This window comes from Anolis carolinensis, chromosome 6 (genome assembly GCF_035594765.1).
Source record: "Anolis carolinensis isolate JA03-04 chromosome 6, rAnoCar3.1.pri, whole genome shotgun sequence".
NCBI lineage: Eukaryota > Metazoa > Chordata > Lepidosauria > Squamata > Dactyloidae > Anolis > Anolis carolinensis.
In genome coordinates, this window is record NC_085846.1 from 19207230 (window position 1) to 19225542 (window position 18313).

Genomic DNA, 18313 nt, shown 5'->3' on the forward strand with positions numbered 1-18313 from the left:
TATCCTTAGGGGATCTTCTATCAAATTTAGGTAATCTTTGTAGTTTTTCTCCTTTTCTATACCAAGACAGATTTTATGAAACAATCAATGTAAGTTTTTATTTTCTTTTAATATTGCAAGATCATCCTGAGTAATTTCTCCTGTTTCCTACCATGAGCTCACTGGTTATGAGACATTCTGCTTGGTATAGATACGAAATACTCCTATAATTATTTGTGAAATTTTGGGCCATAATTAAACTGGAACATTATCAGTCTTCTCTGAACCATGATATTCCATTTAATGAGTGGTGAGGCAGAGGTTGGAAGTTTGGGGGGGTCTCACATGAGGGTCAACAGGAGAGGAAACACGAGGATTGCCAGAAGGGGAGCATTGTGTGACCCACTATTTGGATCCCTGCCCTCCAAACCAGCATTGATCCACTTGGCATAGTAAGGCACTGATGTGTAGACACCGGGGAAGTTTTGCAGGGCACAGCCTACTCCCCAGCTCACAATTCCAGCCTGGAACCAGCTTCCTTGTACTTTGCAAACCAAAGGTCCTCCAGAGTCACCCTGTAGAGGGAAATGAGGGTTGGTAAGACATGTCAGTTGCAAAGACTCTGAAGATCACATCTGGAGTGCTGAGTAGCTGAGGGTACGGACCAGACTTAATGCATCAGCCACACCTTCAATACAAACAATGGCATCCATTGGAGTAGGTGAAGTGTGGCCACAGATCCATTTCTTGTGGTCAGAGATCATTTCCCCCCAAAAGCCCCCAAATAGGAGGCGTTTTTTACCATGATTTTTGCCTCTGTGGGGCCATTCTAAACCCATGAGACATCTTTTTCTGAAATAGGACGTGAACAGGAAATAATTGATGGTCACTTTCTGTTGCAGTTCCTGGAATTCATTGGCAGTCTCTCCTATCTAAGCACAAACCAGGGTAGACTCTGCTTAACTACTGAGACCAGACATAGTTCACTCATTTTGCTTTTACTCTCCCTCATGATACAGTTGAAGAAAGCCGTGAAAGGTTTTCCCCTGTGCAAACTTGGTCTCTAAGCTGAAAATGTGTTCCCCACCCTTGAGTTATATCATCAAGATATATTTTCCTAGGCTTTAACAGAACCACAGGAATCTGGGGAGCCTGCAGTTCGGGTCACCAGAAAGATAATTGCATATACTCATGTATAAGTCTAGAAAGTAAGTACTGCACAATTAAACAGGAAATAACACTTTCAAACCAGGAACAGATTTTTTCAAATTTTGTTACATAGTGAGATTTAACATTTTTATAACCATTTTACATGGTCTGTTTTTTAATTGCTCAATGATTAGATGTATATATATATATATTAATCTTTTTCAAAGATTGCTATTATTTATTGTATTATTGTAGGTGCCCTGCTATCTTTTGAATATAGGGCAGGATATCCTATGATAGGCAATGGCGCAATGAAGAACAGGTGATGGAGCTTCTTACCTGGCAGGAATCCTTCCCACCCATTTCATAACCAGCACAGAACATATCAGCCTTCACGGGATTCCTGCTCAGGCCTTGGACTGTAACCTTATTAAAATAACTGTTGCAGGTTTCTCGTTTAATGAGAGGCAGGTTCACTTGCTGGAGGGTCACTGGGTCCTCTAATGGCACTGGAGGAGAGAAGAAACAGAGCATGATGATAGGAGTTCTTTGATACATAGAGAGAGGACATCCATATAAGAAAACAATCTGTAGAAAAACACTTGACACATGATAGGCACAGTATTCCTTGCCCATTGCTAGAGCTTGTTGCCATAACCAATAGAACCAGTGGCATCAGTATAGGGATGCATAGGACAGCACCTGGTTACACCATTAGAATGAGTGAACTCCAACCTTAGTGAGGCTACTGAGCTGATCCTGGTTACAGAGGTGTGGAACATGGATGATGGCAGAGAGCAGAAATGGGAGAAGTGGGAACAAGGTAGGTAGGTGGACCAAGGGAAAGAAGACGGAAGATGGAAGATGGTTGTAACCAGAGGTCTCCAGCTGTCCAGCCTCATTCTTGTTCCCACTCTCATCTGACAATGCCTGGAAAAGTGCATTGCCTGAACGCCTTATGGGCAAAGGAAGAGAATGCTACAGCTGCTTCCACCCATCTCTTAAATGGGGGAGGGCATCCACTGCCAACACTACTTCACAAGTGCAGCATTTTAGGGAGAGAATGAAAGAATGATGTTGGTAGCATAAGCTTTTGTGGACTAATAGCAAATCTACAGTGTCTCCAGACTTGGGGCCAATACAGTGTGCTGGATGTCAGATTGGCCCTGGATTTTATTTCCCCGGATGCTGTGGAGTGGGGAGGGAGTCTTGGGGAGTCCCCTGTGTTACAGCATTCTCCAGCTGTGACAGGAGATCTACCTGCTCTGTGACACTTACCCTGATGCCAGCCAGAGTGACGGGGAGCCAAAAGAGGGAAGAAGGTGGTAGGGAGAGCATGAATTCACCTCTCCTTTCCCCTCCCTTCCCAGTGCTCCCCATTGACCTGACCGACATCACAGCAAGTGGTAGAGAAGCGACAGGACCTGTATAACAGCCAGGGACTACCACAATATCGGGACAGGGATGGGTAGGGCCTGCTATCCCATGTCCCCAGGCTGCCTGAACCCAAGGGATGCAGGATGGCTGTGGAAACAGTTTGTGAAGCAGTCCAACAATTCCCACTGGCCATAAGTTGGGGCAGAATTCAGACTTCCCCTCCCCCCCCCCCCCCCCAGCTTTGGCTAATGTGGGGAAATGCTATGTTAAGGTAGCTTTGCCCCATGTTACCCTGCATCACCTCTCTGCGGAATTTGATTGCTGTCGAGCTGAGCCTCGTCTACACAGATCTAAGTGATCAATGTCTACTTTCTCAGATGGATAGAATGAAGTGCCTAGGAACTGACTTTTATTGGTGACTCTCTGTGTGAATAGCCATCAAAATGCAAAACCTCTGGATATGGTGATGAGGTGACAAGTTCAGTGTCTTTGAATGCTACTTCACAAGATCTGCTTGGTGGCTTCCTGCTTCCCCCCATGGACTATGCAAAAATCTTTATGCTTAATATCAATACCCCATCCTTTCTGCAGCTTCCTGAGACATTGGTTGTAAGCTATCCTGGCAGCCTTAGTAAGCTGCAAACCCCATGCTCTTTCCACTTCCTTAAAGGTCCTAGGGAAAGGAGCTGAATTGTCCCTCTCACCTGTGAAATGAAATATTTGTCATGAGAAACAGCAGAGACTGAGTAGGCATGGCAAAGAACATTTCTCACCATCAGTTTGTGTATTTCCCCATCCTGTCACCCAGCAATTGGTGTTTGCATAGAATTCTGCAGATGACTCTGGCAGACAAACAGGGAGGATATTGTTGGTGAAATCCACAGGGGACGAGAGTTGAAGTAAAGCAATATCCCCGCTGGAGTCATCGGCACCATTGTAGTCATAATGGAGGATAATCCTTTTCACACCTCTGACTACCACATCAGTTGAGAGATTTGATAGTTGATAGGCTCCAAATACCAGCATATAAAAGCCAGGAAATTCTGCTCTATGAATACAAGAGAAAAATACAAAAAGAATTTGCAATGGTAGGTTTGAGGTTTCTTCGAGATCTGTCTGATTTCCCCTGTTGTGATAGGAGCCCCCGGTGGCACAGTGGGTTAAACCTTTGTGCTGGCCGGACTGATGACGTGAAGGTTGAGTTGTGACCTAAGGTTGCCAGTTCAGATCCAACCGGGGGAGAGCGTGAATGAGCTCCCTCTATCAGCTCCAGCTCCATGCAGGGACATGGGAGAAGCCTCCCACAAGGATGGTAAAACATCAAAAAAAAAAATATCCGGGCATCCCAGGGACAACATCCTTGCAGACAGCCAATTCTCTCACACCAGAAGCAACTTGCAGTTTCTCAAGTTGCTCCTGACATGAAAAAAAAACCTGTTGTGATGCTGATGGCTGCAATAGTTGGGATACCAGAAAACTATGGCCAGATAAATTCAAATAATCTTATCACTCAACTACACTATGCTAGGAGTGGGAATCGAGTGGTTGTTGAGATGTGGAACCATGTAGTTCCCATTAGTTGTGATGGCTCGTACATATTTTTTTTGTCATTAATGATAAATGATTGGAGGGCACACAAAACAATATGAATGAAAAACTTTCAAGATATATTGCTAATAACAGCCTATTCCTTGCAGACTCAGGGCTATGTCTGTCTTGATGGAGTCCATCAACCTGGAGTCCACCTCTCCCCTTGTAAACCATGCCATCCTGTTATAAAAAAGTATATTATAGTATAGTATAAAATACTTTTTGGGTTTTTTTTATTGCAGAAATAAATCAAGTGCTATAAAAGCATACTTACTAGAGAGAACAATAAAAATCCTCACTAGTTAACATTTTTTAAAAAAAAATTATCACTGTATTGCCAAGCTCAGGTGTTCTGTTGCTTGAGGTGAATTACCAGATGGCAACCCTCTCATATTCAAGCATAGAACTGGACTAGCCACTGGACCTTACTTAAATGCTAGTGAAAAAAGTGGGGTTCTTCACTGTATATGAGCCAACAGGTTTGGGTGGCCTCGGAACAGAACAACTATGCAGGTGTCTCTTGTAACATAAGGGCATTTCCAGTAATTCAAGAGAAATTGTTTGGTGATGATGTTGTGGTTTTAAAATTACTTTGCATAAAGCAGCATTTGGAGCCAAACACACATGCTTTAAATCTATTTTTGTCCAAAAAAGGGTTTTATTTCCATCTTATTTTTGAGTGGGTGTAGAAAGGGCATCAACATACCCATCTCCCAAATTCACAGTCCTTATCCCTGGTTAGGGATGCAATTTTTGTTAATTTTATCCTTATATTCATAATAAGTCCTGAATTGTGATGACCCTAATTATTCTGGGATTCTCTTTATCAGGATTTCCAAACATACAGGAAACATGTTTTTAATAGCTTTTCAAATATTTTTCCTTCCCTACCCCTGTTCCACACAGTCAGGTCATCTCGATGAACTAGCAATCTCCTCCTTTTTGAGCAGCAGACTATCTCTTGACTCCTCTGTTATAGTTATATATTGTTGCTTCATGTGTGAGGTTGCAAACTGCAGCAATGTTCAAATGTTCTAACTTATTTACCAAACAGGAATATGGATTTTCCACTCCCTTCCCACATGAAGCAAATATGCCCATCAGATGTCATCTCTGAAGGGAAACCAATCATCATTCCATTTTGTCCTATCAAGTTGACTTGAGCCGAGCAATTCAATTTGAAGAACTTGTCAGAGTCCTTAGTTTTCTTGGTTTTCTGTTGCCGACCGATTAGGATCAGCTCAAGATATTTTGCTGCTCGAGATTGAGAACAAGATGAAAATTCATATCTTTACACAATTTACATGGGTAAATTGTATCAGGAGATTAATTTGTCTTCTGTATTGTTGATCAGGCAACTCAACACAGTGCAATGGTTTGAGACTTGGACTATGACTCTGGAGAGCAGGGTTCACCACTCTGTGAAAACGCTCTTGGGTGAGTCACACTCTCTGAGTTTTAGAAGAAGGCAATAGTAAAACACCTTCTGAAGAAATCTGGTCAAGAATTTCCTTTTAGGTTTGCCATAAGTCAAAAATGACTTGAAAGCACACAATAACAACAACTGCTGATGGATAACACCTTTATTCACATCTGATGGCAATAGGCTAGATTGTTGCCATTGAGGGGAAGGCAGATTGTCTGGAAAGTCACATCAATCTTAGCTCCCCTTTACACTGCCATATAATTTAGACTATCAAAGCAGATAATCCACACTATTGCTTTGAACTGAATTACAGTAGAGTCTCACTTATCCAACACTCGCTTATCCAACGTTCTGGATTAACCAACGCATTTTTGTAGTCAATGTTTTCAATACATCGTGATATTTTGGTGCTAAATTCGTAAATACAGTAATTACTACATAACATTACTGTGTATTGAACTACTTTTTCTGACAAATTTGTTGTATAACATGATTTTTTGGTGCTTAATTTGTAAAATCATAACCTAATTTGATGTTTAATAGGCTTTTCCTTAATCCCTCCTCATTATCCAACATATTCACTTATACAACGTTCTGCCGGCCGGTTTATGTTGGATAAGTGAGACTCTACTGTATATGAGTCTATATGGCAATGTAGAAGGGGCCTTAGTTTGTGCCTCCTATGATACAGTGATCTTATAGCCAGATAGCGGGCCTAGTCTTCTGGGTGCTTAAGTAACTGACTGCAAGTTTGTTAGCCAGGTTCTTGGCTTAATGACTAGCTTGTCGCAATACCCTTCACTCATCTGTCATCAGATTCTTCTCTTCTGTAAATTCTTGCATTGTACAGTCTGGCTGGTAGACAGAGGATTTTAACCACATCTCTCAAATGACTCTGGAACAAATCTTTATAGATGGCTAGATGATAGCATTGCCCAAATACCTACTTATAGAAGCAATGAGCTGCTGACAACACCCATTCATTGTTTATGAGAGAGCCTCCACATATATGACCATCAAAATGTAAAACGCTGACTTGCCAAGGCCATGCCCCGTTTGCGGCTGCATGACCCCCAACAATCCGTCCGGGGATCAGTGGTTGCCCGCAAACTGTAGAGGAAGAAGAAACAAGACAGCCAAAAGTTATTAATGTAGGATAACATACAAACTAGGTGAAGCTGTAACAGATTACTTTTGCTTGAGCCTTCTGGGAGAGACCAGTTTCTTCTCCCTCCTCTCCTTCTGTGCTAATTGAGTACAAACTATTTTTTCACTTTGAGCTCAGTTCTCACCAGTTGAAATAAGGTGAGAACAAAGGAGAAAAGTGGTAGAAGAGACAAAAATGGGAGCATTTTAAAACCCAGTTGCAAAAGTGGGATGATAAAGAATTCAGCGAGAAAATACTTACTGACTGTACAATTTATATAGCATTCCCTCCTTTTCAGTGGTGTGCTTTTCAGTAATCGGTTCTTTTCACACTTTTCAATAATAACCAGAACCCATAAATGCCACAAACTTAGTAGACAACTGAATAATAAAGAACACATAATTGCAACTTTTTTGGGAGCAGGTGAATTTGTTTTTATTATAACATGTTTTTAACTTGTTTTTTTATTTGACTTTTATGGGAACTGCGATTCCCCTTTTCGGGCACCTGTGCCCATTTCCATATATTCTGGTCATAGACCGTAATAAATTGCTGAGAGCAGGTGAAGGGAAAATCTTTTTATTTCCTGTGACGGCGCGAGTGGCGCCATTTATATGTCAAACTATAAGTTTCAAGATTTGAATTGTTGTATCATGCCTGATTTTGCCCTTACCCTGTAAATGTATTTGGATTGGTTATTTATATCTGTCAATCAGTGTTGTTTGTACCTGTTATATTGCTCACTCAGCAAAACTGTTTGGCTCCACCTCTTCCTGGAGTAGGACTGTGTTTCCTCCTTTTCATTCCACTCTATCGGATGGACGTGAAAGAGAGGCTTGGCTCTGAAAGCCCTTCAAAAGTTACCTCTCAGCACCAATTCTGAGGTTCTTATCCTTGGGACTCACACTTCATGTTCAGGGCCAACCTGAACAACGTTGAGGAGTCTCAAGCGCCTTCATATCAGTCCTTTGGCAACAGAGGAAGACTCTTGTCTTCAGATATAGGTCATTGGACTGAGGCTGAGTTTGCTCCGGCATTCACAGCCAGAGAAAGAGGGATCTGGACAAGCTTCATGGACTTAAACAATCAAAGACTGTAATGTATATTTTCTTTTACCCCCTTTGTGAAGAATAAACCCAGTTTTTGAGTTAACTACAGTGTTTTGGTCCTTGGGAGTTCCAGTTTCCCTAAAGGAGGGCAAGAAGCAATCCCCTGGGGAAAGATGTCACGTCCATGCCTCTTTCACTAAGAGTTTACAGCCCCAGGCGCGACGGCACAGTGCTGAGAGCTGGCCTTCTTTTCCAGAAGTACTGAGAGAGAAGCCTTCTTTTCCAGAACTGCTGAAAGAAGCCTTCCAGAAGTGCTAAGAAGGGAAAAGAAGGAGCCAGGAAGGGCCTTGAATTTGCCAAGCCCATAGTCTCCTAAAGATACAGAAGTCAAAAGAAGCCTGCCTTTGCCTCCAGAGGGAAGCCCAGCCTTCACAAAATTGAGACATTTGCAAGCTTTCCCGCTCTTTTTGCATCTCAAGCCACCAGCAAATTGCTACATTCAGCTCTTGTAGCTGCAGCAAGTTCAAGCCTTCTGCAAAGTGGATACATTTGCTAGAAGCCTAGCCTTTGCAAAATTGAGACATTTACAAGCTTTCCCGCTCTTTTGCATCTCAAGCCACCAGCAAATTGATACATCCAGCTCTTGCAGCTGCAGCAAGTTGAAGCCTTCTGCAAAGTGGATACATTTGCTAGAAGCCTAGCCTTTGCAAAATTGATACATTTGCTAAGTTTCCCGCCTTTTCTGTTTCTCAAGCCAGCAAATCGCTACATCCAGCTCTTGCAACTGCAGCAAAATCCAGGTTTCTGCAAAGTAGATACATTTCTCCAGAAGCCAGCCTTTACAGCAACCAAGCCTCTTCCAGAAACCAGTTTGCAAAGCAATAAATTCCAACCTTCTGCAGTTCCTGCCATTTCTTCAAAGCCTGCTGCAAGTTTATGAAAGCCCAGGCTTAACTTCCCAGTTAAGCAGCTGTTTTAATTGTCTTGTTTAAAATATTGCATTGCCCTTTTGTGTGCCTTTAATTGTATAGTTAATTAGTATTGCATTTTGTACTGTTTGAAATTTGGGATAAGTTTCCTTTTGAATTACAGAATGTCAAGTCATAGCAATGAGATTTTGCAAACAAGGGTCAAATCTCCCCGCCCAGTCAGAGAAAGGCACCCCACAGAGAAAACAATGCTCTGCCTTTTGCAGCAGGAAGGCCAGCTTAGGCAGAGGTTTAACAGAGCTTGGCAAAACCTGCCAACCATAGCTGATGCAATAAAGGCATCCCTTTGCCCAAAGGAAAAGGAAATTCTTAGGCAAGAATTTTTAAAGGCCTTCAATAATGGGAGTGCTATTGCAGAAGAAATAATCTATGTACTGAACAAAATTAACATTCCAGAGTCTTTAGATAGGGCTAAGGAAATTTCTTTTAGCCTACAAGAAGAGAGGAGGCGCTACAGCGCAGTTCTATTTGAACCAGAGCCCAGTTCCTTATTCAAAGGTGCAGAAGAAAGGGTTCAAGGCTCCCCATGTGTAAGCCTTAGATCCAGTCTGCTCAAGATTCCATCTAATGATGCTAGCCTTAAATCCAAGCATTCATCTAGGCATAGCAGTTCCTCCCAATCCACACACTCATTCATCAGTACTTCTTCCAAAGCAGCCCACTACAACAGAGAGGCTGTCCGTTTGAAAATTAGAAAAGAGGTTTTAGAAGCAGAGGCGTCTGCAGAAATGGCTAGGCAAGACTTTGCCTTCAATGAAGAGGAACTCCTCCTTCAACAGGCTAAAGCCAAGCAGAAACTGCTTCTAGCTCAGGCTAGGGCCCAGCAAGAAGCTGATCTAGCGCAGGCTAGGGCCCAACAAGAAGCTGACCTAGCGCAGGCTAGGGCCCAACAAGAAGCTGACCTAGCGCAGGCTAGGGCCCAACAAGAAGCTGACCTAGCACAGGCCAGGGCCCAGAGAGAAATAGAGCTTGCAATGGCTGAAGCCAAGCAAGATGAGCTGCAACGGGATCTAGATCTGCTTCAAGTAAAAAGAGACACAGCACAAAAGATAGTCAGAGCTAACGTTCTAGCCAAAGCCCTATCACAGGAACTAACCCAAGAAAACCTTAGTTTCCTGCCAACACAAGAGCCTACAGCAAAGGTTTCAGTACATCTGCAACTGGAATCACCTGTAGTGCAGAGTCATATCTCCTTTCGCCACCTTGAAGATTGCTCACCTGTTCCAGTGTTCGCAACTTCAAGGCCTGCCCATTCCTCAGAAGTACAGCAAAGCACGGCCGGGAGAGTGCCATCATCTCTGTCAGAGTCCATCCCTGCACTTGGGCCTCAGAGATACCACCTGTCTACTTGGGAACGAAAGGATGACGTCTTTCAACAACATCCAGATGTCCATTCAGATTGGCAAGGCATGGCCGGGAGTGAACCACCACATTCATCCCTGCATACAAGCCCTATGAGGAGCGGCTTAAAGAGCTGGGCATGTTTAGCCTGCAGAAGAGAAGGCCGAGAGGAGACATGATAGCCATGTACAAATATATGAAGGGAAGTCATAGGGAAGAGGGAGCAAGCTTGTTTTCTGCTGCCCTGCAGACTAGGACACGGAACAATGGCTTCAAACTACAGGAAAGGAGATTCCACCTGAACATCAGGAAGAACTTCCTCACTGTGAGAGCTGTTCGACAGTGGAACTCTCTCCCCGGGGCCGTGGTGGAGGCCCCTTCCTTGGAGGCTTTTAAGCAGAGGCTGGATGGCCATCTGTCGGGGGTGCTTTGAATGCGATTTCCTGCTTCTTAGCAGGGGGTTGGACTAGATGGCCCATGTGGTCTCTTCCAACTCTACTATTCTATGATTCTATGATTCTATGATTCTATACCAAGTCAATTCTCCCATCGCTGAAGATAAAAGCTTCAGAGGTGCTGCCTGCCAGCAATCTGCTGAACCCAGCATCGCCTACCATCGCAACAAGATGTGTTCAACCAAAGAACATTGAGTTTGTCATGCCACATCACACTACTCAGATGTACCCTTACACACTGGAGTCTCAATTGGGTTCCCTCTTGCGAAATCCAAGAAGAGACATCAGAGACAAAGGCGTCCAGAAATTCACTGACCGACCGGATGACTACCTTCTGTGGAAAATCACCTTCATGAGGGCCATTCGAGATTTCAAGCTAGAAGCGGATGAAGAACTGTCCCTTCTTATGGCGTGGCTTGGACCCAGCTCAGCCGAGCAAGTAAAAAGACTTTATGCTGCTCAAGTAGCAGACCCCCAAAGAGCTTTGTCCACAGCGTGGTCTCGCTTGGACCAGCGCTTCAGTGCGAGCACTGAGATAGAAGCATCCCTCATGGATCGACTCAACAGCTTCCCATCACTGAAGATGAAAGATTGCAAACAGCTTTGGGACTTTAGTGATCTTTTACTAGAGCTAGCTTCAGCCAAAGGAAATCCAGAGCTGCCAGGTTTAGCATGTCTGGACCAGCACACGTCTCAGAGTGCCATCCTCTGCAAACTTCCTTTTCCTCTTCGAGAAGCTTGGGGGAAATAGGTGTTCAAGTACAAAGAGGAGAATGCAAATGTATACCCGCCCTTCACCTTTTTGGTGGATTTCGTCACTAGAGCAGCCCGTGAGAGGAATGACCCTCAAACAGGTCTTCTCGCTTTGTACCAAGACCTAAAGCCTGAAAAGACCTCCAAAGAAGACAAAGCCCAGGGCAAAGATCTTAGAAGGAACCTGAGTGTCAAGATGACAGACGCAACTCCTGCAACTTCTGCTCAACCAGTCAGCAACAACAGCATATCCTGTCCCATTCATCAAAGGCCACACAGCCTAGCTGAATGCAGAGAGTTCGCAAAGAAGCCTTACAAAGAACGACTCCAAATAATTCAAAAGGCCAAGGTGTGCTTTAGATGCTGCGGCGCCACTATTCACTTCTCCAAAGACTGCAAAGAAAAGGTTAAATGCCAACACTGCAACAGCATCAAGCATTGCTCTGCAATGCACAACTTCGATTCCCCTCAATTCAAAGCAAAGTCAAATTCTCCTACCAAAGAAGAAACCAAAGAAGACCAAAAGCCTACAGAACCTCAGGTAGCCCTCAAGGCTCCTGCGGTTGCCTGCACCAAGCTTTGTCAAAATAGCCACAAGCCCAGGATTTGCCACCCAATCTGCCTGGCAGAGGTGTATCCAGACAAGCAGCCGTGGAATAAGAAAAGGGTCTACGTCGCCTTGGATGCCCAAAGTGACGCATCTCTTGCAACCCCAGAGTTCTTCGACATGTTCGATCTTCATACAGAGACAATAGAATGCACCATATCCACTTGTTCTGGAAAGAATAAGATGAATGGCAGAGTTGCAACAAAGTTCAAAATCTCGCCTGTCGGACAAAAGGTCAGGTACGATCTTCCTGACCTTATAGAATGCAGCCTGATTCCCAGGAACAAAGAACAGATAGCCACGAAAGAGGTGGTACAAGCCCATCCTCATCTCAAAGGTATTCAAGATCTAATTCCAGCTTTGGACTTAGAAACAGACATCGTAATGCTTATCGGTGCAAATTGTCCCACACTGTTCCGTGTTAGCAACCAGATTGAAGGTCCTAAGGGATCACCCATGGCCCAGCAGTTGCCTTTAGGATGGACGGTGTTAGGCCCAGTCTGCCTGAACAAGATGTTCCAGCCTGTCACTAAAAGGCCTTCACTAATGCAAGGATGTGCCAGCCACATCTCAGTTTGCTGCCAGGGAGTAATGCCCGATTACTCTTCCATCTTTGAAGTCACAGAGAGAGATGAGCAAACAGCCTTCTCTAAAAATGAACAGAAGTTTCTTGAGATGATGAACAACCAAGTCACTCAAGACCCTGAAGGTAATTGGATAGCACCTTTACCTTTCAAGCCGGAAAGACCATCTCTACCCAACAACAGAGATGTTGCCCTTCATCGTCTCCTGTCCTTAAGAAGAAGGATGCTAAAGGATCCGAAGGTAAAGACCCAGATCACCCAGTTTGTGGAAGACCTCTTCAGAAGCAACTACGCTGAACCAGCTAGCGCGTGTGCGGAGGGAGAAGAGCAGTGGTTCCTGCCGTACCACAAAGTGACTCATCCTCAGAAACCTGACAAAGTCCGTATTGTTTTTGATGCTAGTGCGGAATGTCAAGGTCAAGCTCTAAACCATGTTCTTCTTAAAGGTCCCGACTTGCTTAACAGCCTGCTTGGAGTTCTTTTAAGGTTTAGAGAAAAGAAGTATGCAGTAATAGCCGATATACATAAAATGTTTTACGCATTCTTAGTTTGCCCAGAACATCGAAGGTTCTTGAAGTTTTTATGGTTTAGAGATCCTGAGTCCCTCTCTGATGTGACCGAATACCAGATGAGGGTTCACGTGTTTGGTAACACTCCGTCTCCGGCAGTTGCCAATTATTGTTTAAAAAGGACTGCAGACAAATTTGGCCATTTGTTTAGTCAATCAGCATCAGTGATTGTCAACCAGAACTTTTATGTCGATGATCTTCTTGTATCCTATGATTCTGCGCAGCAAGCTTCAAAGTCAGTCAAAGAAATTCAAGAAATGCTGGGCAAGGCCAACATTCGCCTTCACAAAATAAACTCAAATAGTCCAGAGATACTTCAGGCTTTCCCACCAAAAGACTTGGTGGAAAAGGATGCATCAAAATTGTTTCAAAAGATATTCTTTCACACAGACAGCATGGTTGTGTTAGGTTACCTGCAAAACACCACCAATAGATATAAAGTTTATGTTTCGAACAGAATTAACACCATCCTGAAGAGCTCTAACAGCAAGCAGTGGCATTATATATCCACTTCAGAAAATCCGGCAGATGTGGCATCCCGAGGAACATCAGCCGCAAAGTTGTCCAAGTCATCCTGGATCACTGGACCCAAATGTCTCCAAAATCCTTCCTTTCCAGAAAGCATCTCCGTGCTCAAAGACACTGAGTTGCCAGAAATTCAGTCCTGCAAATCTACCATCAATGGCCAAGACTTATCAAGGCAAGGTTTAAATCCAGCCAAGTTTGAAAGATTTTCAAAATGGACTAGACTTCAGGCAGCCATTGCCAGGCTCATACATTACATCACTACAAAAAACAGTGGTGCAATTCAGCCCCAAGATCTTTCGAAAGCCTCAACAGTCATCCTGAGATCCACTCAAAGACAGTGTTTTTCAGAAGAAATAGCTTGTTTAGAAAGAAAAGCATCCTTGTCCAAAAATAGTTGTTTAAAGGACTTGAACCCTTTCCTGGACAATGAGGGTCTCCTTAGGGTTGGAGGCAGACTAAAGAGAGCAAAGATTAGATCCTGTGTTAAAAATCCTGTTATTTTGCCACACCATAGCCACATAGCTCTGCTGTTGACACAGCATTTCCACGCAAAGTCAAACACCAAGGAAGGTCAATTACTCAGTCTGCCCTAAGAAACTATGGGTTTTGGATTGTTAGGTGCCAATGTAAAGGTTGGGGATTTGGTGTTACTTAATCAAAGATGCTCCTAGATACCAATGGGCTAAGGGTATTGTGTCAAAATTATATCTTAGCTCTGACAATAGAGTGCGCAAGGCCCAGGTTAAGGTCGTCTCTAACGAAAAGGTTTTTTTTTATTTGACAGGCCTATTAGCGACATGGTTGAGTTATTTTCACAAGACGTACAGTCTTAAAGTTATTAGAGTTGAAGGTATTTAACTCCATTTTGTTTAGATTTCCGAAAGTCCGGAAATCTAGGCCGGGAGTGTGACGGCGCGAGTGGCGCCATTTATATGTCAAACTATAAGTTTCAAGATTTGAATTGTTGTATCATGCCTGATTTTGCCCTTACCCTGTAAATGTATTTGGATTGGTTATTTATATCTGTCAATCAGTGTTGTTTGTACCTGTTATATTGCTCACTCAGCAAAACTGTTTGGCTCCACCTCTTCCTGGAGTAGGACTGTGTTTCCTCCTTTTCATTCCACTCTATCGGATGGACGTGAAAGAGAGGCTTGGCTCTGAAAGCCCTTCAAAAGTTACCTCTCAGCACCAATTCTGAGGTTCTTACCCTTGGGACTCACACTTCATGTTCAGGGCCAACCTGAACAACGTTGAGGAGTCTCAAGCGCCTTCATATCAGTCCTTTGGCAACAGAGGAAGACTCTTGTCTTCAGATATAGGTCATTGGACTGAGGCTGAGTTTGCTCCGGCATTCACAGCCAGAGAAAGAGGGATCTGGACAAGCTTCATGGACTTAAACAATCAAAGACTGTAATGTATATTTTCTTTTACCCCCTTTGTGAAGAATAAACCCAGTTTTTGAGTTAACTACAGTGTTTTGGTCCTTGGGAGTTCCAGTTTCCCTAAAGGAGGGCAAGAAGCAATCCCCTGGGGAAAGATCACGTCCATGCCTCTTTCACTAAGAGTTTACAGCCCCAGGCGCGACGGCACATTTCCCATTTCTTTTTCCTGATTTTGACTGATAGCCACATCTAGAACCACATCTTAGATGCAAGCTCAGTTATTTACTTACAATATGCTAGAAATATTTGTAATATTCATCCCTAAAGGTGCATTAAGCAATGGTGAATTAAGGGAGATCCTGTTTTTGTTTAAAGGATTGAATTATTTTGAATTCTGACTTCCAAATTCTGTGTATAAATGTTTTCAAATTGGCAGATCACTTACCTGCTGGTGAGTTTGCAGCACCTGAGAATATATATAAAAGGGGAAGATATTTTGGGTAAATAGGCTTTAGATTGTAGAAAACATATACAATGTACCACAGCTTGACTTAATCATCTGAGAAATCTGTGAACCCCATCTACACTGCCATATAATGCAATTCAAACTGCATTATAATGGCCAATATAGACTCATATAATGCAGACTGAACTGCATTGAATTGAATCACACTGCTATATAATCCAGTTCAATGCTGTTAATCTGCATTCTGAAACTGCATTATATGGCTGTGTAGATTGGGTCATAGTGTTCCATTTCACTCGAACTGGAAAATTATGGTTTGCCAAGATATTGCATCATAATTTAACATTGGTTTAGTATCCTGGCTTTTTAAAAAGGCATTAATTATAGTTTTCTGATTTGAATGAAATGGAAAAATAGTCAATTAATGTAATCGCAACATTTGGAAAAACAAAGGGATTTCTGTGGTTTGGGCAAAAGTGACTACCTCTCCAATGTGGCTGATCTGTTCTCAACATCTCGAAAAATCAGCATGTCTGCCAAATGTACAATATGTGTATTCATCATATGACCTTATCATAAAATCCAGATGAAGCATCCTGCTTTGCTTGGCATTGGGGCAAAAGGCGAGGGGTAGCGCCACTTTTCCTATTTGGTGGTTCCACAGTTGTGCTACCTTGCTGGCAGCACAACTCCCATGTTGTGAGCAAAACTTGCGGTGATGCTTTAATGCCAGTTGGGGGTTGGGTCTTAGCTGGAAGTCACACAACATTGTGTGATGGCCAGCATGGGGCTCTGTCCCGAAGCCAGGATAAAAGCATTCTAGGACAAGTTACTAGCTAAGCGTGATTTGGTCAATATAGTCAGTCTCAGGGCTTAATCTCAGTCTTGACCCAATGCAGGTTTTAGCTCTGGAATTTACTGGTACATTCATCATTGTGGCACTATTCAATTGTTACCCAAACATTTGTTGCCTTTTCTGCTTCAGAGACCTCCTCAATTCTCTTTGAGACTGAACTGGTCTTTTATTTGTGGCAAGGATAGGAAACATACAGCCTTCCAGTTGCTGCGGTATATAATTCTTTTACACCTCACCCATCTAACATGAGATTGTGGGAGTTGGGAAGGCAAAGGTTGTTCTGTGGCATACAGATCAACTCACTGTTTCATTTTATTTTGCTTCATTCCTTTGTTCCTTCTTTTTATAAAAATGCAGTGTGTTTTTGATAGAACAGAGAGAGAGAGAGCTTGATCTCTATGATGAGACTAAGCAGTACTTTTTTACTCAGAGGATTCTGGGCATTGGAATCCAAAAATGTTGCATGTGGGTTCCTGTTGTTTACATTTCTGAACCATCAGTAAAAAGGGGAAACTATGACTGATGTTATGGAGCATCAGCTGCTCCAGAGATTATGTGGCTTCTGGGAGTCGACCCAGGAAATTCACAGCAACCCTCTGTATTTCATTTTAGAAATGAATTCTTAGACTACCCCAATCACCTTGTGCTGGAATCAGTTGCAGCAACCATACAGCCAGCAAACAAGGCACAAATTGAATGGTCCCCATAGCATCTGAAATCGTGTTACGAATTGTGGTTCAGCTGCAGTCAGTTCCGGACAACCAAAGTTTTTCTCCAATTCCAATGCCTTCTGGTACCTGAACAATAAGATTTTTAAAAAAATCAACTGTGACATTGGTACTAATACCTTTCCTTTTTCAATTTGGAGATGTAGCTTAAAAGGCCAATGTTTCTGAAATTTTGGGGCCTCCATCACTAGCGCTCCCAATCACATATACTCCAACCACTCCAGCTTGATAATCTTCTGCTCCATTTTCCAACTGCTTTTACAACATCACTGTTTCTCTCCTCCTTCTCAAATACACACACAAACACACAAAAGGCAAACCTCCCTTTGAACATACAGTGCCAAGAAATCCCATCAAGTTTTGCCTTAGAATCCACATAAATCAGAAACTATATAATAACAATAACAATAAGAGAAAAACAATTTCAGGAGTCAGTTTATGCATAGTCTTAGCAGTAGCCTATGTAAGGCATAACAGCATGGAAAATTGTTACCTTATCCAAGTTTCTATTTGCAAACCATGTATTTCCTCAAATTAACAATGAACTCTTTTAACTTAATTATAATAATTTACGCAATGTTACTTTATGGTTGTAATAGTTTCATGTTATAGTCACAAACTTACTTTTAATTTGTGTTTTTAGAAGCATTTGATAATCCCGCCCCACTTTCAGGACTTAAATCATTTTCTTATCAACTGTAAGGTTTTTCCCTCCTATAAAAAAGTAACACAAAGTAATGGAAAAATAATTAGCAATATAATATGAAATGTTAAGCCATCCCACCATTGAAATCAGAACTTTGTTATCTTTTAAGCTTAGTAATGAACAATTAACCGGATGACGCAGCAGGTGAAACAGCTGAGCTGCTGATCTTGCGGACATTTATTTATTTATTTATTTATTTTTCAAACTTATATGCCGCCACTCCCCTAGGGCTCGGGGCGGCTTACAAGAACCGGCCAAAATCAACAATTTAAAAACATCTTAAAACATCTTTAAAACATCTCTAAAAAATCTTAAAAACATCCTAAAAGCACCTTTTAAAACATCTAACAGAACTCAAAGGCCTGCCGAAACAGGTGTGTCTTACATGCCCTGCGGAAAGCCGACAAGTCCCGCAAGGCACGGACTTCAGGTGGCAAGATGTTCCAGAGAGATGGTGCCACTGCTGAAAAGGCTCTGCTTCTAGTTGCTGTTAGACGCAAGGCCTTAAAATTGGGGACTTCCAACAGGTCTTGGTCCTCAGAACGGAGGGATCTCTGGAGTTTGTAGGGAGTGAGGCGGTCCCTCAGGTACATCGGCCCTAGACCATGTAAGGCCTTAAAGGTAAGTAC

The 18313-nt window shown here is 42.8% G+C and overlaps 1 protein-coding gene across 1 annotated transcript in view; it reads right to left on the reverse strand.

The window, feature by feature from the left end:
* Nucleotides 1-320: 320 nt before the first annotated feature.
* Nucleotides 321-18313, reverse strand: part of LOC100552147 (serine protease 27-like) — a 35257-nt gene continuing 17264 nt past the window's right edge. The window contains exons 5-8 of the mRNA XM_062957131.1: nucleotides 6469-6631; nucleotides 3279-3553; nucleotides 1468-1637; nucleotides 321-554 (exon numbers count right to left, since the gene is read on the reverse strand). Of these exons, the coding sequence (XP_062813201.1) occupies nucleotides 321-554; nucleotides 1468-1637; nucleotides 3279-3553; nucleotides 6469-6631 (842 nt within the window). The remainder of the gene's footprint in view (nucleotides 555-1467; nucleotides 1638-3278; nucleotides 3554-6468; nucleotides 6632-18313) is intronic.